Source organism: Siphateles boraxobius, unplaced genomic scaffold (genome assembly GCF_051911475.1).
Source record: "Siphateles boraxobius isolate OS27281-9 unplaced genomic scaffold, OSU_SipBor_1 204, whole genome shotgun sequence".
NCBI lineage: Eukaryota > Metazoa > Chordata > Actinopteri > Cypriniformes > Leuciscidae > Siphateles > Siphateles boraxobius.
In genome coordinates, this window is record NW_027508816.1 from 2503550 (window position 1) to 2524044 (window position 20495).

Consider the following 20495-nt stretch of genomic DNA (forward strand, 5'->3'; position numbering starts at 1 on the left):
ACGGTGTCTATTCCCCAATGAGATTGAGCCGTTGCTTAGACAAGGATGCACCTCTCCGACAGGGACCAAAATGGATAAACAACTATCCGTTGGTGTGCCATGACGCTGTTGTTGACACATATCACAACAATGCTTGAGCTGGACAGTGCTGGATTAGGAGCATCATCAGAAGGGCAAATCACAGAATAGTGAGCAAACCGTGTTGACACCTTAGGCTAAAAATCTGGGCTTGGGCAAAGCATGATTATCCTCTGGTCACCACCAAATGCATTGTGGAATGACTGCAGCTCACTGACCCTCTTGGCTGATGTTATGGCCAAAAGAAAGGCAGTCTTTGTAGAAAGATACTAATATGAGCTTGTTCGAGAGGCTCGTAAGAGACGCTGAACACCAGCTATGAAGTACCATTAGTCATAGATAAATAAAGTGAAAGCATCAAGTGGGCTAAAGAGTTCCAGGTCATCGGTATATCTGCATTTTGGGTTGGAACATCAAAGATTCTGTTTGAGGGCTTCATCAGGGGATTCTGCAACGGAAGATATACAGTTCTCCACTGGAGGCATGTTACCAAGACCCATCTCCTGTGCACCGGCCATTGCCGCCAAAGTACGTGCCACCCGGTTCAGTCCAGCTGCTGGGGATGGACAAAATCCAGAAACAAATACATCCATAAAGTTGGGGCAAACCGGCATTAAGAAATTATCTGGCCGAGAAACTGGACGGCTCACAAGGTTTGAAGGACCTAGAACTGGGAAATGTGGGTCCAGAGGTCGAGCCCTCATCACTATGGGACTACTGAGACTGGGACAATGGAGATGATGTGTCTTCCAATAAGGAATATTGACCTTGCTCAGGCTCAACCAAGGAGTCCAAAGCAGCCAGCGAGACAGTATCCATATCCTCTTGAGAAAAGCTAACGGATGGTTCATGGCAAGGTAACGGAGAAGTAGGCATGCATGTCTCCCTACCATCAACTTCTTTACTGGAACATCACCCGCCGGTAAAGAGTTTCTGGACTGTACTAACCATCTCTGGCATTTGGAACAATGAAATAGAATAAAAAAATTCAATAAACATATGGATAAAACCAAATCTGTGCACACTGATGTTTAGAGCTACACAAAGAGCACTTTAAAAAAATTGCGCCTCTGTCTTCAGGGAAGATGGTCACACAAATTAAGTTTCTCTTGGGTGTCCAGATTTTGTGTCTCTGAGAAAAAATAAATATATATAGGCCTATGGGAAATGTTTAACTTCGTGATGGAGAGTGAAGAATGTGGTTCTGAAGTTCACAGCCGGGCAGAAAATCCTAAAAGACGCTGTCAAACAGACGCATTGACCGCATGATATTCTCATCCTCAAATTAACAGAAAAGAAAGAAGAGTAATTAGCAAGAGTCACATTTTCCTGTGGGATATTACAGAAAGCAGATTTAACAACTAAACTGGGTAAGTTATCCCAGAGTAAGCTGTATACCTCAGCTTTCAGTACCCAGAACTGGGGGAACTTTCAGGGTATGTTAGTAATCAACAACACATAACCATGACAGTCTCATTCTTTTTTTTTTGGTTTTGTTTTCATTCTGTTCCCTGTTTCGGTTTGGTATTTAGTTCTGTTTGCTAGTAAGTTTTCATAGTTACTCATTAGTATTATACCTGTTCTTAGTTTTGTTGATTACTTTGTGTGTATTTAAGCTCTAAGTTTTCTCTATTCATGGTTCAGTGTCGTTTTAGTTTTCTGTATACATTTGATCTATTTATATATATAAAAAAAGCTATTTAGTGTGATACATAGGCTTGCCACAGTATACAGTTATACTGATTATGAGGTAAAGGGACAATGTCTGCTGCTTAATGATCTCAGGATTAATGTCATGGTAAGTTAAACTTGCTTTCTGCAATTCTCCCTTGAAGTATTTTATGTCTGAATTTGTTTGTATTGCATTCGGATAACAGTAATCAGTGATAGAGATTAACTTTTTGACATGACTCCATGAACTCCTCAATGGTGACCACTCCATCACGGTTTCTGTCCATTTTCTGGGAAAAAAATGATCAAGTTCAGGATGACTTCGAGCCTTGAAGTCTTACATTTCCAGTCATGCATTTAGCGCAAATGCAGTTCGTCAAAGTCATCATCTTACAATTGCTTAATTCACTATTCTATAAATGGTTCTATATAGAAGCTTAAAGGGTTCTCTCAGGCGCTTCATAAATAGAACATTTTAGCGGTTCCCATCAGGGGATCATTTTATGGATTTAGTTTCAGTTAATTTTAATTTTAAGTCTTTTTTTATTTTGATTACATTTTATGAATTAAACAATTTGTTAACATACTTTATCACCGGAGAGAATTAAAACAACCTTTTAAACATGAAAGTATTATGCAATCATTTAAGAATTTTTTCCTTTAATATAACCTTTTGGCATAAAGGGTTCTTTAAAATAAGTCAAGAAACCAGGGGTTCTATATAGATGTCAGGGTTATGTTCAGTTGTCCTGTGTTTTATGTATGTTTCCTTTTTTCTAATTTTCCAGCTTGTGTTAATTACCATGTTTGTTGCCTTGGTTACTGATTCAATTACACCTGTGGTTCATTTCATTGAGATGTGTATTTAAGCCTTGTGTTCCCCTTCGAGGGAACTCGCACTGCGTCGTCGTCGTGACGACACTAGGGGAATGCCCCCAGCGTAGCGCGTCTGAAGCATGAATGAAATCTGTCCAATCCTGATTGGTGCTGTGTCATGACGTAGTAGATGACGGCATAACCGGAAAATACAAAGGGACGCCCAGCACACACACACATTAGCTTTTTTGCTCTTCAGCTAAAGCGCTCTGTGTGATCTGTTCGTCCTATTTATTGTTGTTTGTCCCATATATATTTGCAGTGACATCAAGCACAATATATAAGATGTCTAGCGAGCAATTTAGACAGTGTGTGCATCCGTGTCCGCGCTACATTACGGGCACGGACACACACCAGCTGTGTGTGTATTGTCTGGGCACGCAGCACGCTAGAGCGGCTCTCGAGGGAGCCACTTGTAGCGAGTGTGAGAAGCTGCCGCTCAGGGCTTTGCGCTCGCGGCTGCCCCGTGTTTGATTCAAGCGGCCAGGCTCGCGAGCCTCGCGGTTCTGGGCCCGCGGTTGCCGAGGCAGCGCGACGCCGCAAATCGTGGGGCTCGCAGATGGATCTCTCAGGGGGACACGGGACTGCTACGGCATCTTCCCGGTCCTCGTCTGAGGATTCAGAGGTTCTCCCGCCCCGTGCGGAAGCCCGCGAAGCGGCTTCTTCCCGCGAGGCGGAGGACCCGATGTTTCAGTTATCTGGATCTGAGTCAGATCATTTAAACATTGAGGTGGGTGATGTGGACATTGATCAGCCACTTCACGCGCCTGCTCAAGAGGAGCTAGTGGAGGTTTTGACCCGCGCTGTGGCCAAACTAAGAATTGATTGGCCACAAGAAGAATTGCAGATCCAGCAACGAAGCAAACTGGATGAGAAATTTTTTAAGCGCAGGTCTCAACCTCCACGCCGGAGCCTTCCGTTTTTTCCTGACTTGCACAATGAGTTGGTGTGTTTGGTGTGTGTGGAGAGGCATTTATGGTTGAATTTGTCGGGGATGAAGGAGAGAGAAAAACATTTTCTCCTAGACTCCCCAATTTCACCGTCTGGCCTCTTCGGCGGCGCGGTTGATACCGTCGTCGGGAGGTTTCAGGAGGATAAAAAACAGTCGGCGGCCTTACAGCAATACCTCTCTCGCCGTTCTGGCTCCTCGAGGAAGGCTGCCTCTAAAGGGCAGCCTCGGCCGCCTGCCGGCTCCTCGCATCGACAGGTGCAAAAAGAGAGTGTCGCCTCCCGCGCCCCTCCCGAGGGAGCTTGGCAAAGGAGGCGGCGCTCTCGCGGTAAGCCTTCCGAGCCTAAGGTCGATCTGAGAACCGTCCTTCAGGCAAAGAAGGCTTCCTCCAAGCGGTCCTAATTGCGGCCAGACCGCTGAGAGCTGTCCACTGTGGTTCTCTCTCAGGTATCCAGCTCCGCTGGGGCTGGACGCTATGACCCAGACGTGGCCGAGGCTGCGTCTGTACGCATTTCCCCCGATTGCTCTGCTCCCGGGAGTCTTGGAGCGGGTCCGCCGGGAAGGGATCAGCCTACTTTTAGTAGCACCCTGCTGGCCAACCCGGATATGGTTCTCGGACATTGTAGCACTGCAAGACGGCCTCCCGTGGCAGGTCCCTCTGAGGAGGGATCTGCTGTCTCAGGCAGGGGGCACAATATTTCACCCCCGGCCAGAGCTGTGGAACCTCTGGGTCTGGCCCCTGAGGGGGCTCGGTACCTAGAGGCTGGCCTGTCAGCAGATTTTGTCGAGACCCTACTCAGCTCCAGGGCTCCTTCCACCAGGAGACTGTACAGCCTAAAGTGGAATGTGTTTTCCACTTGGTGTAGAGAGCGTGAGGTGGACCCAGTTAACTCCCCAGTGGCTTCAGTGCTGGAGTTCCTCCAAGATCGTTTCTCCGCCGGTCTTACCCCGTCCACACTTAAGGTGTATGTGGCTGCCATTGCGGCTTTCCACTCGCCTATAGGTGCTGGGCCCTTGGGAAAGCACCATATGGTTGTACGTTTCCTCCATGGGGCTCGGAGGATGAGGCCTGCGGCTCACTCCAGAGTCCCAACTTGGGACCTGGCGGTAGTTCTTGAAGGGTTGGCTGAGGCCCCCTTTGAACCACTGGAGTCGGCTGAGGCAAAGAACCTGACCTTCAAGGTGGCCTTTCTCCTTGCCATCACCTCTCTGAGGAGGGTGGGGGATCTCCAGGCCTTGGCTATAACGCCAACTTGCCTGGAGTTTGCCCCTGGCGGTGTCAAGGCCATCTTGCATCCTAGACCGGGCTATGTGCCCAAGGTGCCGTCTACTGTGGCACGGTCGGTGGTTCTTCAGGCCTTCCATCCTCTACCTCATGGGACGGCGGAAGAGGGGAGACTTCACCTGCTCTGCCCAGTCAGAGCTCTAAGGGTTTATTTGGAGAAGTCTTCTCAGTGGAGGAAGTCAGACCAGTTGTTGGTGTGCTTTGGTTCACCCAAGAAAGGGCTGCCTGCATCTAAACAGACAATCAGCAATTGGATTGTCCAGGCTATAGCCACGGCTTATCAGGTGCGCAATTTGCCTTCACCTATGGCCGTGAGGGCACATTCCACCAGGAGCATGGCCTCCTCGCTGGCCCTCCTTTCTGGCGTCTCGCTTCAGGAGATCTGCGAGGCGGCCGGGTGGGCTACCCCGCACACCTTCATACGTTTCTACAGTCTGCAACTCCCTGTGACGCCTGGCGCCAGAGTGCTCGCGTCCTAAGTGTGCCTGGTCTTCCAGCTTCACACTAGGGCGGGCGTGATTACAGTGTGGCATAGTGGGCATTTCGTTCCCCTAGGGTCGTCACGACGACGACGCAGTGCGAGTTCCCTCGAAGGGGAACGTCTCGGGTTACGACTGTTACCCTATTTCCCGAGAAGGGAACGAGACACTGCAAGAGACACTACAGTCGTAACCCGAGACGTTTCTTTCAGTTCTTTGTCAGTTCTCGTTCCGATATAGCCTACCCCGGTGGTTCTGTTCTTGTGCCCTGAGTTTTTGGTTTTTCTTTGTTTGATAAAAACAGTATACAGCTGCGCTTAGATCGTTTCCTCCCATTTTATTTCAACCGGACTGTGACAGAAGAACTGATCAAATATGGATCTAGCAGCAGATCATATCCTCCTCTTCTCGAAGGGGAACCAGTCCCTAGAGAGGCACACTTGGAGTTTGAGGGGATGAAGTGGAGCCCTACCCCCTCTACTGTGGCAGAGGAAGATTTAGTGATTTTACCGGTTGACTGAGAGTGAGTGTATCCTGCCTGACTTGTCACCCTGCACTGAACCTGTTACAGCACCGAGTTAATGGAGTCTGTGTTCCCGCCCTGCCTCCCACTTCCACCTCCTGGGACTCTGTCAAGTCAACCTACTGAGAAATGTCTGCCTGTTCCATATTCGCTAAGATGGACATTACTAAGAGGTCTGCCTGTTCGGTGTCGGCCAAGAGTTTAATTCCTGAGAGATTTGTCTGTCCTGTGTCTACCTAGAGTTATTCGTGAAATTCCTGTCCGCACTGCCCAGTCCTTCAGCCCTTCCATCACTGTCTCCTCTCAGCCCTTCTGCTCCTTCCATGCTGGCTCTGCCTCCCGCCTGGATCTGCCCTGGGCTCGCCAGTGTTTGCCAGTCCAGCCCTAGAGTGTCGACCCACTAGTTCTCGTCACTCCACCTCGGCCTGTCGACCAGTCGGCTCCACCTTGGCTCCACCCAGGACCATCATCCCTACAACTCCACCGGCATTCCTTGTCCCTCTGGCTTCACCTTGGTCAGTAGTCGCTTAACCTGCGCCATGGACTTCATGTCCCTCTACCGCTTAGGCTCCGGCAGGCTACTCCTTCCCTTCAGCTCCGCATTGGTCCTCATATCCCCCCGCCATTATCTCAGTCCTCAGGCACCCTGCAGTCAGTCGTCCCCCTGGTTTCAGCTTCTAAGCCTCCACTATGGCTCCTCCCCCCCTTGACTCCACTGTGGGTCTGCATCCTGGTCCTCCTGCTGGATATTCCGCCCTGGCTCCTCCCACATTCTTCTCCAACTTAGCCCTGCCTGTCCTATGTGCCTGCTCTGTGTCCCCCACCTAAGCACCCTCATGCCCTCCTCTGTTAGACTCCTCTAACACGCCTTCTTGATTCTTATTGAACTTCCTGTGTGTTTGAGTTTACCTGAAAGAAGTGTTCCACATGTTCTCTGGGAATATCGTCATGCATGGATGGATACACGTACTTCCCCATCATATCATAAATCGACTTCATGATTTTCATCATCTCCTGAGAGACCGAAACCACATACACACAGATATTTTTACACGGGTCTTTCTATACGCGCCAATGCGATATATTCATGTAAATACTGATGACCCCATCAACAAACCCCTTTTGTGATGAATCCATCTTTATCATTGTCATAGAAATTAAATGCCCAATTTAGCCGGTCATACATTGAGCCTCTAAGGATGAGTGACAGTCCAGCAACAAATTCCTGTAAAATAAACAACAACAGAAGAAGAAAAATAAATCAACTGAATATATAAATCTTTACTAGAGAGTGTTGTAGGTTCTTCAAATGTTCTTTGTCTCTCTTAGTTGAGTTCATGGAGAGTTTTCTACCAGCTGGTGGTCTGAATCAAGTGTGAAGACAAACAGGACCAGGACTGAAAACCACTGGTCTAGAAAGAAAACCTGGCTCTCAAATGTTCACATTATCATGCCAGTACCTCAAACGTAAGGCTACAGCTTACCTGAAAACTCAAACAGCCATTCTTGTTAGTATCAAATGCCTCGAATAGGAAATGTGCATAATTGCTTGAATCTGAGAGAGAGAGAGAGAGAGAGAGAGAGAGAGAGAGAAAGAGAGAGGGGGGGGGGGGGAATTTGAATAAAAAAAATACTCTGCCTACTATTAAAAGACTATCATTTGGGTCCAAGCAGTTTGGAAAAAGGAAGGAAACAACCAAAACTGGCAAGGTTTTAAAAAACAAAACAATTCTAGTTACACACAAGTTGACACACAATGATACATGCTAAAAACATCACATGCATATTCCCTGGTCATACATGTAATATGAACAGTACAAATGGCTTAGGAGGGGAAGGATTTTTGAGTCAAGGAGTTTTTTATAGATTACAATGGAATCAGAGATATGCATTGTGTTGGACCTCATTCAATGATAATAATTTTGATTCTAGCACATATTTTTATGAAGATATACTTATTTATTGATCGATCCAAGTATCGATTATTGATCGATACTTATTTTGTCGATCCAAGATGGCGCCGCAGACGGCTGCATCGGTGTGGAGCTCTCCAGCTATTGTGTTGTTTTTGTTCATTTGTTCTGCGTTTAGTCATTCTTTTCCTATCAGTTTCACCAAAGACGAACTACTGGACATTAGGAAACACACACCAGATAACTTTTCTACAGTTTTTGATTATTCGGACGTCTTGCAGGACATTCTCGTCGGAGGGGCAGCGTTGTTGTTCAAACGCGCGGTCAGACGTAAACGCGGGAAGCGCGCCACAAAATACAGACAGCACGTTACATGTCCCACCAGAGACAGTAATATACTGGACCACTGTTACACCACAATAAAAAATGCGTATCACTCCGTCTCACGAGCAGCTTTGGGGATCTCTGATCACTGTTTGGTTCATCTCATACCGACCTACAGGCAGAAACTGAAATCAGCTAAACCTGTAATAAGGACTGCAAAAAGATTGACTAATGAAGCAGAGCGGAATCTACAGGCCTGCTTTGATTGCACTGATTGGACTGTTTTTGAAGCTGCTACCAACGATCTGGATGAGCTCACAGATACTGTAACATCATATAAAAGTTTCTGTGAGGATACATGCATTCCTACCAGGACATTCTTATCATTTACTAATGATAAACCATGGTCTACTGGGAAACTCAAACACCTTCGTCATGCCAAAGAGGATGCCTACAGAAGTGGGGATAAAATCTTGTATAACCAGGCCAGAAACAGACTGACAAAGGAGATCAGAGTTGCTAAAAGAAGCTACTCTGCTAAACTGAAAAAACTGTTTTCAGCCAACGACCCATCATCAGTCTGGAATGGCCTGAGGAACATCACCAACTACAAGTCACCATCCCCCCGATCTGTGGACAATCAACACCTGGCTGATGATTTAAACTCATTTTATTGCAGGTTTGAAAAGCCCTCATTCACACCACACACCAGGTCTGATCTGCACTTCACACATTCACCATCACCTCCTGCACTCCCACTCCCCCCTCCTGCCATCCAACCTCAGCTTAAGGTCTGTGTGGAGGACGTGAGCAGAGTCTTCAAAAAACAGAAGACTAGGAAAGCCTCAGGCCCAGACGGCATCTCATCTGCTTGTTTAAAAGCCTGCGCTGACCAACTGGCCCCGGTCTTCACGCAGATCTTCAATAGATCATTGGAGCAGTGTGAAGTTCCCTGCTGCTTCAAACGATCCACTATCATTCCTGTCCCCAAAAAACCCAAAATCACTGGACTTAATGACTACAGACCTGTCGCTCTCACGTCTGTGGTCATGAAGTCGTTTGAAAGACTGGTGTTGGCCCACCTGAAGGACATCACTGGACCCTTGCTGGATCCCTTTCAGTTTGCTTACAGAGCAAACAGGTCTGTGGATGATGCAGTCAACATGGGACTGCATTATATCCTGCAACATCTCGACAGACCAGGGACTTATGCAAGGATCCTCTTTGTGGACTTCAGTTCGGCCTTCAATACCATCATGCCTGGTCTTCTCACAGCCAAACTGACCCAGCTCTCCATACCATCCTCGATCTGTCAGTGGAACACCAGCTTCCTGACGGACCGGCAGCAGCGAGTGAGACTGGGGAAACTCACATCCAGGACTCTCACCACCAGCACTGGCGCACCCCAAGGGTGCGTTCTCTCCCCACTGCTCTTCTCCCTTCTCTGCTCTTCTACTAATGACTGCACTTCTAAAGACCCCACTGTCAAGCTCCTGAAATTTGCATCCGAAACGGTGACAAGTCTGCTTACAGACTGGAGGTTGAACAGCTGGCTGTCTGGTGCAGTTATAACAACCTTGAGCTGAACACGCTCAAAACAGTGGAGATGATCGTGGACTTCAGGAGGAACAGCCCAGCACTCCCCCACTCACCATCATGAACGTCCCGGGTTACGTATGTAACCCTAGTTCCCCGAAGGGACGGACGCTGCGTGAAATCGCAGTGGGAACGCCCTCAGCGTGACGCGTCTGAAGCATGAATGAAATCAGTCAATGGAGAGAATGAGCGTACGGCGAGTGACGTCATCGACCAGGAAGCTATAAATATCCCCTGAGTACACAACACGCCAGCTTAAAAGTTACTGAAGCAGCGACCCAAGGGGATGCCGAGAGTATGGCAGGACACGCAGCGTCCGTCCCTTCGGGGAACTAGGGTTACATACGTAACCCGGGACGTTCCCCTTCAGGGACTACCGCTGCGTGAAATCGCAGTGGGAACGCAATACCCACATCCCCATACGACCAAATCCCCGTCGTGTGTCATTAGGAGACACAAACCGACGAGAGAACCTGAGCCCCGGGAGTGGAGCTAAGATCGAGGGAATAAAATCTAACGAAAGTGTGCGGTGAGGACCAGCCTGCCGCATCACAAACGTCCTGAAGAGAAGCTCCTGAAAGAAGAGCTGTAGAAGCAGCCATACTCCGGGTGGAATGAGCCCTTACAGCCAAAGTGAAGGCTGATGGGCCGAACCATAAGCAAGTGGGATGGCCTCGACCACCCACTTGCTCATCCTTTTTCTAGATGCAGGACACCCTTTCTTAGGTGACCCAAACAGACGAACATTTGTTCCGATCTCCTCCACAGGGCAGCTCTGTGGACGTAAGCATCAAAACCCAAACTGGGCACAGCAAATTAATTTTCTCCTGGTCTGACGTCAGAAAAGGCGGAGGACAGAAAACCTGCAGAACTATAGGTCTAACTGAAACAGTTGGAACCTTAGGAACATAACCTGGTCTCGGAAAGAGAAAGGCCTTAACCAACCAGGAGCAAATTCCAGGCACGAGGGAGCCACCGAAAGTGCTTGAATATCTCCAATTCTTTTTAGAGATGAGATAGCGAGAAGAAGGATAGTCTTTAGAGTAAGAAACTTTTCCGAAACTTCCTCGATGGGCTCGAAAGGAGCAAGGGAGAGACCTTCTAAGATGACGGCCAGATCCCAAGCTGGTACCCTTGTGCGAACTGCAGGCCTCAGCCTCAAGGTGACACGAAGGAAGCGAGACATAAGCGGGTGTTTCCCGAGGGAACCTCCCCTTGAAGGGGTGTGGTAAGCAGCTAAGGCCGCCACATACACCTTCAGTGTGGAGTGGGATAACCCTGTGGAGAGACGGTCCTGCAGGAAATCCAGGACTGTACCAACCGGGCAGTTAACTGGGTCCTGCTGGCGCTCTCCACACCAAGAGGTGAAAAGTTTCCACCTCGCGGCATATAACTTCCTCGTGGAGGGAGCTCTGGATCGGAGGATGGTCTCAACGACCTCAGCCGAGAGACCAGAATCTATGAGCTGGGCCCCCTCAGAGGCCAAGCCCACAGCCTCCATAGCTCTAGACGGGGGTGAAGGATCGACCCACTCGCCTGAGAGAGCAGATCTCTCCTGATCGGTATCTCTAGGGGAGAGCCGTTGAGGAGAGACACTAGGTCCGCAAACCATACCCGGGCCGACCAGAACCGGGCTATTAGCAGGAGACTGAGCCCGTCCCGGCGAACCCTCTCCAGAACTCCTGGGAGCAGAGCGATCGGGGGAAAAGCGTACAAGCGTGACCTCGGCCACGGATGTACCATCGCATCCAACCCCAGCGGGGCTGGATGGCTGAGAGAGAACCACAGCGGGCAGTGTGATGTTTCTCGAGAAGCAAATAGGTCTACCTCGGCAAGACCGAAATGTTTCCATAGGAGTTCCACCACCTCGGGGTGAAGACTCCATTCCCCGGGCCTCGGCCCCTGTCTTAACAGGATGTCTGCCCCCTGATTTAAATACCCCGGGAGATAAAAGCTCTCAGAGAAAGAATTTTCCCCTGGGACCATAGAAGGATCTGACGTGCCAGTTTGTAAAGCGGGCAAGAACGCAAACCCCCCTGATGGTTGATATAAGAAACCACCGATGTGTTGTCTGTCTGGACAAGAACATGGTGGCCCCTTAGGTCTGGGGGGAAGTGTTTCAGAGCCTGAAACACCGCCAACATCTCTAGGCAGTTTAAGTGCCACAGACGATGATGGTCCTCCCACAGACCCTGAGCCCACCCGTGAGAGAGGCATCTGTCATTAGCATAACGCGACGACAAGGAGCTCCTAACACAGGGCCTTGGGACAGAAACCAAGGATCTTTCCACATGATCAGGGCGTGATGACACCGTCGCAAACTCACGATCATGCGAAGCGGATTTCCCCTCGGGGAGAATCCCTTGGTCCTGAGCCACCACTGTAACAGTCTCATGTGCAAGAGGCCAAGAGGTATCACGTTGGACGCAGCTGCCATGAGACCTAGCAGTCTCTGGAACTGTTTTACAGTGGATGACTGGCCTAGCTTGACCTGATCTACTGCAGCGAGAATCAAAGCAATACGAGCAGGTGACAATCGTGCCTGCATCGTCGTTGAATCCCACACTACACCTAGAAAAGTGGTTCTCTGTAATGGAGAAAGAACACTCTTTTTGGCGTTGAGCCTCAGCCCCAGTCACTTGATATTAGCAAGAACGACATCTCGGTGCCGAACCGCCTGTTGTTCCGATTGAGCTAGAATCAAGCAATTGTCTATATAGTACAGAAAGCGGATGCCCTGTAACCTCAGCGGGGCTATAGCAGCATCCGTACACTTCGTGAATGTTCGGGGTGACAGTGCTAGGCCGAACGGAAGAACCCGATATTGGTACGCTTCGCCCCCGAAAGCGAACCTCAGGAACTTCCTGTGTTGAGGGAGGATAGATACATGGAAGTAAACGTCCTTTAGATCTATCATGACAAACCAGTCCTCGGATCTGATTTGAACATCCCCAGTGACAGACACAGCGCCCTGTAACGTACTGGCAGGGAACAGCTGGTCTGGGCACTCCACAACCCTCCTCGGAGGGGGCGAGCGTCCCTCGGGAAATCGCTCGCCGAGTCTCTCTACGCCCTGTGAAGGCAGGGTTAGTAGAGCAGACCACTGAGGGCATCGGAAAAGACAGGGCACCGTGTTCTTGTGCAGTGAACTCAGGTCTTTCACGATAGGGACCACCCTCAGAACCCTGACGTTCAGCACGTCAGGATTTATTTTTTTTCCGATGAAGTAGTATCCTAACTCCCTGCTGGGTGGGGGACCCATTCCGCCAGGAACTCTACTAAGGGAACCAGCCTCTCGAGGCTGGCCTCCGGATGAACATCCCGAGTGACAGACACAGCGCCCTGTAACATACTGGCAGGAAACAGCTGGTCTGAGCACTCCACAACCCTCCTTGGAGGGGGCGAGCGTCCCTCGGGAAATCGCTCGCCGAGTCTCTCTACGCCCTGTATAGGCAGGGTTAGTAGAACAGACCCCTGAGGGCATCGAGAAAGACAGGGCACCGTGTTTTTGTGCGGTGAACTCAAGTTTTTCCCGATGGGGACCACCCTCAGAGTCCTGACGTTCAGCCCGTCAGGACTTTTTCGACGCGGCCTTTCTGGCGACAATGACTGTCCTCAGATCAGTCCTGCCCCGAGAAGGCCGCGCCGGAGAGCACCCCGCCTCGTCCCTCCAGTTTCTCTGCAGGGGGGCACGAGACGTGACACTCCGCTTCTGCTGTGCTCTTTTTGAAGACGACCTCGACGAAAGACTTTGCTCTGGTTGAACATTCTGCGTGACAGACACAGTGCCCTGTAACGGCGCACCGGCAGGGAACGACTGGTCTGAACACACTAGAACCCTCCTTAGAGGCGGCGAGCGTCCCTCGGGAAAGCACTCGCCAGACCCTTCTACGCCCTGTTTCGGCAGGGTTAGTAGGACGGGCCCCTGAGGGCGCCGGGAGAGACAGGGCACCCTTAAGGGAGGTGAACGCAAGTCTCTCTCGGCGGGGACCCCCCTCAGATTTCCTTTGAGCAGGTCGGCCTGAAAAGCCTGCATAAAAGTCATCGTATGCAAACATGCAGCCGCCTGCCGAGCCACCGAGTAAGCCTTCCCCACCAGCACAGAGGTATATATATTTATTTATTTATTTTTTTGGTGGAAGAGCCGGTGCTTTAAGTGAAGACGATGAAGCAGGAGAGAGATAGCTCGCAAGCATCTCCTCCGCCTACAGTATCGTCACATAACCAGCAGATTTAGCACCAACAATGTTACCATAAGCATTGGACTGATTTGTGTAAATTCTGCTTGAAACCGGTCTAACCCAGGTCTTTGAAACCTCAGCATGAAGATCTGGGAAGAACGGTAAGCACCGGCTAGAAGGTTGAGGTCGTGCAGACAGAAATCTATCATCTAGATTGCTTTTAATTCTAGAAACCTGTCTATCAGCTGGCCACTCGATACTGTTATTTTTTTTTTTTTAGCTTTTCAACAGCCCGAGATAATGCATCCATCAAACCTTCTTCATTTGCAGTATAATGTGATAAACTAGTTTTCTCTGATAATAAACTTTCGACATCCAGCTCCTCAGAACTGGAAAATCTCAATTCAACATCATCATGTGCCTCCACCCGGGCAGAAGTAACCGCCGCAGCGCGTGCTTCCAGAGCCGGGTGAGAGGCACTAGATCTCGTCGGAGATAGCTGAGATAGGGCGGAGCCCGTCTCAACGTCGCCAGCGAGATCCATCTGCGAGCCCCAAGGCAAGCGCCGCCGCTCTGCCTCAACAGAAGCGGGACCCGAGCCTCGGGGAGCTCGCAGCAAATCACTCTCCTCGAAGAGCGATCGCCGCGAGCGCAGAGTTCTCAAGGGAAAACGCTCGCAATGCTGACAATCGACTCCCTCGAGAGCCGACTGGGCATTGCTGCACTCCCAAACAAGCCACACTTAGCTCGTGTGAATCCCCACCCGTGATGTGTTTTCTTTTTTTCGAGTACAGGGGGGAACACACTTCTTATACTGCTCGCTCATATTGGTTTTTTTATATAAAATATATATAGTGAAAACTCCTGACAAAACAGACAAACACAATCGACAGATTCAGACACACACAGAGCTGCTGAAGTAACTAAAAGCTGGCGTGTTGTGTACTCAGGGGATATTTATAGCTTCCTGGTCGATGACGTCACTCGCCGTACGCTCATTCTCTCCATTGACTGATTTCATTCATGCTTCAGACGCGTCACGCTGAGGGCGTTCCCACTGCGATTTCACGCAGCGGTAGTCCCTGAAGGGGAACAGCACTGTGGAAGCAGTGGAGTCATTCAGGTTCCTGGGCACTTCCATCTCTCAGGACCTGAAGTGGGATAATCACATTGACTCCATTGTGAAAAAGGCCCAGCAGAGACTGTACTTCCTTCGCCACCTGAGGAAGTTCAACTTGCCACAGGAGCTGCTGATTCAGTTTTACTCAGCCGTCATTGAGTCTGTCTTATGCACTTCCATCACTGTCTGGTTTGGTTCAGCTACCAAATCAGACATCAGGAGACTACAACGGACAGTCCGGACTGCAGAGAGGATTATTGGTGCCCCCCTGCCAAACCTCCAGGACCTGTACTCTTCCAGAGTGAGGAAGAGAGCAGGTAAAATCATCACAGACTCCACTCACCCTGGACACCTCCTGTTTGAACTGTTACCGTCAAGACGGCGACTCAGATCACTGGCCACAAGAACATCTCGGCACAGGAACAGTTTCTTCCCACAGGCCATTTTCCTTCTGAACAGTTAACACTCCTCCCAAGGCATATGCCTTAAGTGCAATACTCCCACTGTTTTGTGCAATACCCTACAACTCAGGTGATACTTATATGTAGATTTATTTATTCATAATATTCAAAACACTGTAATATATGTTCATAATCTGTAAATTCTCATATATTTATATTTTTATTTTTTATTCTTAGAATTTGTAGTATTATGTTTCTTGTTGTATTTGTATTTGTATATGTCCACTGGAAGCCTCAGTACCAAAACAAATTCCTTGTGTGTGCAAGCACACTTGGAAATAAAGCTCTTTCTGATTCTGATTATTGTTTGCACATGATTAGTGAACCCTCCAGCCAAGTTTGAGATCTTTGTGATTTGCATTTTTTACTCCAAACACATTTTTGGGAAGTAAAACAATAATGAAAATTCAAGCAAAAATGTGACGTCGGAGCTTAGAGCCCTAAAAATCAGAGCCAGGGAGTCTAGACCTTCAGGTAGATGATCAGGTTTATGTTCTGTTTCCAGGGTGACTGATTATGCCATTGTTTGTTGCTATGGTTACTGATTGCTTTGCGCGCCTGTTTCTTAGGTGAGTTTACACCATGACGTAATTATAATTATTATGATATTCCAACTTGTAAAAAGCATTTACGTCCTCATAGAACTCATAATTGCAGCTTGTTAACTGGGAATTTTCAGAGAGCTCCTACTTGTACCATGTGACCGCTGCATCACTAGATTCAGTTGCCCAGTGATCGTGTTCATTGAAACACATAGTTTCCAGGATGTGAAAAGCTCCAAGTAAAATGTCACGTGTTGTCATCTCGAAATTATGGTAATGACAGCATGATGTGCGCGCAGCACTTGTGTTTAGTTTTTAGCCCTTGGTTTAGTTCTCCTCACTGTCTGGTATAGTCTTTACTTTAGCACTTACTTTTTAGGCTGAAAAGCCTTTGTTTTATAAATAAAAGTAAATCTGCTGCAATTGTGATCCTCTGCTCCTTCCTGGCCTGCACTGTGACATTCATTGATTGTTATAAATATAGGCATTAATTTATAATTCATTAAAATAAAAAATATTACCATTTATATTTTTAAGAATATACTATTTTTACTTTAAATTATTAAGAAAAATATTAATATATAGAGATATAATCAGAAGGTATATTGGAGCAATGCTGTCTCACCTCCCTGTGGGAAGAACTGAGAGTAAATGAGTTTAAAGATGTCCTCGTTCACCACTCCACTGGGACATTCCTGAAACGCACAACAGTTCCTAACATAAAAATGAATTAAGAATAAAATCGAAACGTAGACCAAATAGTAACAATTATTTGTTCCATATGATGGTGATATTCCCAGCTGAAGTACTGGCTTTCCACCTTATATTATTTTAGTAGAGGAAAACTCACATTTTTGAAGGCCCTGTAGAGGAACTGCAGCTCTGTCTTGCTGAATCTGGTCTCTTCCTGTAGCATTTCCAGACCTTCAGGTCGATGGCAAACAAAGGAAATTTCGATCTCATCCTCTTTGCTCTCTGTAAGAAAAACACACACACATATATATATATATATGGTGCTTAATACTTTTGTGATAAATCACACTTACTTTCAAAATATGCAAAGTAATTCATGTAAAAAACATAATAACTATTATTTTAGACTCTGATGCCGCACTTCTTGCTGCCAGCTGGTGGTGCTATGACTGTGAACCACAATAACAACATCCATGTGATCAGCCCTCATGAGCACTCTCGGTCCATTCCCCGTGCACTACACTCTCTCTTGATGGAGATAAGGTTTTCCTTAAGCCTAATTTCCTTCATGCCGAAATGCTTCCCTGCGTTCACATCGGAGGTGCTAGAGCAGTCTGCTTTTCACCCTACACGTAGCATCGAAGGCTGAATGCCCTGTGAAACACAAGTTTCATGTCCTGCCTGTACACAGCAGTTATGTGTGTGCGTCAGTATGGCGGGTTCATGATTATGGGATGTGTCAGGCTCAGCCCCTTTGGGTGACAGTCTTCCTCTGGCTTACAGAACCTCTCTGTGAGTCTATTGGGCGATCGGGAAGCTGTCCATGTCTCTCGCATAGGGTGATCTCGAACACAAGATGATGAGAAAGAAAACAATAGGTTACTGACGTAACCCCTGTTTTCTGAAACATCGAATGGAGAGATCCACCAGCTTTGTCCCGCTTGCCACACGAGAAGCGAATATACTTAGTGGAGAATAGCAGCGATTGCAGGCATTATATGCCCTCAGGTAAGGGGGCGGGGCCTGACCTGGCATTGGCTGCGCGCTTCTGTCTGTCTAGCCAGACTTGGTGCAATTGGATGCTTCTGCAGAGGTCAGGTACGGATGCCCTGCCCATAGGTGGATCTCTCCACTCGATGTTTCAGAGAACCAGGGCTACGACAGTAACCTATTGTTTTAGGACGTTACAAAATAAACTGCGCCGGAATAGACTTTACAGGCGAAAACACTTTTCAGACTGGATGGAGATATCCAGCTTTATGAATGAATGAATGAGGCATTTATACAGCGCTTTCATATGTCTACTGTAGGCCTACACCCAAAGCGCTTTACAATCATACCAGGGAATCTCTCCTCAACCACCACCAGTGGTTATATATATATATATATATATATATATTATATCTGAGGAAATCACGAGATCCGGCCAAATGATTTGATACAGAATGATGCACTAACGTAACGTAAAATGTATCCAGAATGTATTTACGGGGAAGAGCGAGTGCGGTTACTGTTAAGTGTTCTCGGCCCAGGTGGCGTTGCCTAAAGACGAGCACAAAAACACTTAAGCTTCGAGTCATAATGCCACATAAAGTTTGGACCAGGATTGTGGTGCGACTCCGGCGGAGTCTGTGTGCTCGCGATAGGCAACGCCATGGTAATGCATGTTGGTAGATTAGCACCTGTAGAGTTTCCTCTTGTTGAAAGCCCAGATAAAAGCAAAAAGCTAATTTTGTTTCGATCCATGTCTGAGGCAGTTCGACTTCACAAACACATTTCTTTACATACACACACACACACACACTACCACTACTACTACTACTATTACTGACCTGACCATTTGAATGATAGTGTATCACAGTTTCCACAATAATTATAACATTGATAAAATCATGAATGTTTCTTGAGCATCAAATCATCATATTATAGTGATTTCTGAAGGATCATGTGACACTGAAGACTGGAGTAATGATGCTGAAAATACAGATTTGATCACAGGAATAAATTACACTTTACTATATACTCACATAGAAAACAGCTGATTTACATTAGAATTATATTTCACTGTTTTTAGGTTTTTTGAGCTTTGATGAGCAGAAGAGAGTCTTTCGAAAATATTAATAGATCTTAATTATTCCAAACTTCTGTGTACAGAGAACAAATATAGGCTTTAAACGTTTGTGCTTTTTTAAAGCCAATAATTTGACAACTTAACATTTATTTACAAAAGCACCACATTGATATAAGTGAAAAACATGCTTAAAATCTGAATAACATCAGAGCTGGAGCTCAGTGTGGATCAGTCTCGAGTCGTGTCCCGTTCCCATCATCCCTACTCTCCTGTGACCTCAAGACACGGTAAAAAGCAAAGAGCACATATACAAGATTCAGACACTCACCTCCTCCACGAAACCAGCAGTACAGAGGGAAGAAGGAGAGCAGCATCAACACATACAGCGTTCCTCCTTTCTCCTCCGGCAGCAGAAGATCGAGACCTCGGTGTTCCTGTGCCATGCTTTACTGAAGCTGTGTGTGTGTGTGTGTGTGTGTGTGTGTGTGTGTGTGTGTGTGTGTGTGTGTGTGTGTGTGTGTGTGTGTGTGTGTGTGTGTGTGTGTGTGTGTGTGTGTGTGTGTGTGTGAGGTTTGAGCGACCTCCCTCCCACACACTCCGACCACTTTCCACTGCTCTTTCTTTACACTTCATGACGGTTTATAGAGCAACAAAAGCCTGCATAAGTAATTCATCACTGTTTTGAAAGGGCCTGTTTTCACAGTCACACAGGGTGGGAAAGTACAGTTGACACGTAGGCCATTATTATTGGCTCTTTTCCACCTGATTATGTGTAAACATTGCCTAGTTCCACTGGGAAATACTCAAAACCAGTCGCCATCCCAGCATGCATCAAAATAACTCTTAGTATGGCATGTATATTTTCTAAGGAAAATCTCATAAAATCAATAAAACTGTTCAGTGTTCACACAGCAGCAGAATACAGTCGCCAGTCTGTTATTGAGTCCTTAATACAACTACATTCACACACAGTTCGGTTATTTACTGGAGAACTGAACTAAAACAGATGTGGGAAAGGCAATATAAAAGTGTCCCGCTCCCAAAACCGGCGAGTCGGGACACACTCCTTCAGCCAAACCAAACACTGTCATAAACACACACATTTCAAAAGGTTTGTTGAATGCCTCTTTTACAGAGTCTAAGGTGTTTCGTGTGATCTCAAAAAGACGTATGATTCAGTGAGAAGTCATGTATGATTCTGTACGCCGCTGCATGAACTGATCATTACGTTTCTGAGTATCTTATCCTCCTCAAGACAACAGCCAGAAACTCCAGATTTGACTTCATCGTTGTTTAACCTCAGGTTGTGTTCGGGTCATAATGACATGGAGAGGATTTTCCCGTACCTGAAAATGCTAGTAAATGATATTGTATTGGTCTAAAATTTACTGACTTTAGTCTAACAACGTCCCAACTGTTTTTTTATACTTTTTTGTTTTTCCCCCACATGTAACACTTGTGATGTTCTCACTTATAAATCTCTTGTTATGCTACATCATCACCAATTATTGGATTCAATCTTTTAGCCAACTTGTTTTCTTTCAGTTAGAGCCGTTTTTATATTTCTTTTTGGAATTTATCAATCGTAGGCCTTATTTATCTCAGTGCTTTAATGTTTAACCAGGAAATCTGTTTTGAAATGCTTTTATTATGCACAAAATGGCACAAAACACACTTGTGATGTTCCCTGTTAAAGAATGACTGGCCTACAAAAACATTGCTTATAAATCACG

The 20495-nt window shown here is 47.1% G+C and overlaps 1 protein-coding gene across 1 annotated transcript; it reads right to left on the reverse strand.

The window, feature by feature from the left end:
• Positions 1–1265: 1265 nt before the first annotated feature.
• Positions 1266–19211, reverse strand: LOC143745484 (A-type potassium channel modulatory protein KCNIP2). The gene is made up of 8 exons (XM_077237606.1): positions 19091–19211; positions 16849–16973; positions 16624–16693; positions 7346–7416; positions 6979–7086; positions 6771–6875; positions 1977–2039; positions 1266–1357 (listed from the first exon to the last, which is right to left on the reverse strand). The coding sequence occupies exons 1-8, from the start codon at positions 19203–19205 to the stop codon at positions 1310–1312; spliced, it is 705 nt and encodes a 234-aa protein (XP_077093721.1). The 5' UTR covers positions 19206–19211; the 3' UTR covers positions 1266–1309.
• Between the last annotated feature and the right edge of the window lie 1284 nt (positions 19212–20495).

Coding starts and splice junctions, on each gene's coding strand:
- LOC143745484 (XM_077237606.1), bottom strand. CDS start 19,205: ATGGCACAGGAACACCGAGGTCTCGATCTTCTGCTGCCGGAGGAGAAA. Junction 16,694..16,848: donor TCTACAGGGCCTTCAAAAAT/GTGAGTTTTCCT, acceptor TGTGCGTTTCAG/GAATGTCCCAGTGGAGTGGT. Junction 2,040..6,770: donor ATGTGGAACACTTCTTTCAG/GTAAACTCAAAC, acceptor TTTTTTTCCCAG/AAAATGGACAGAAACCGTGA.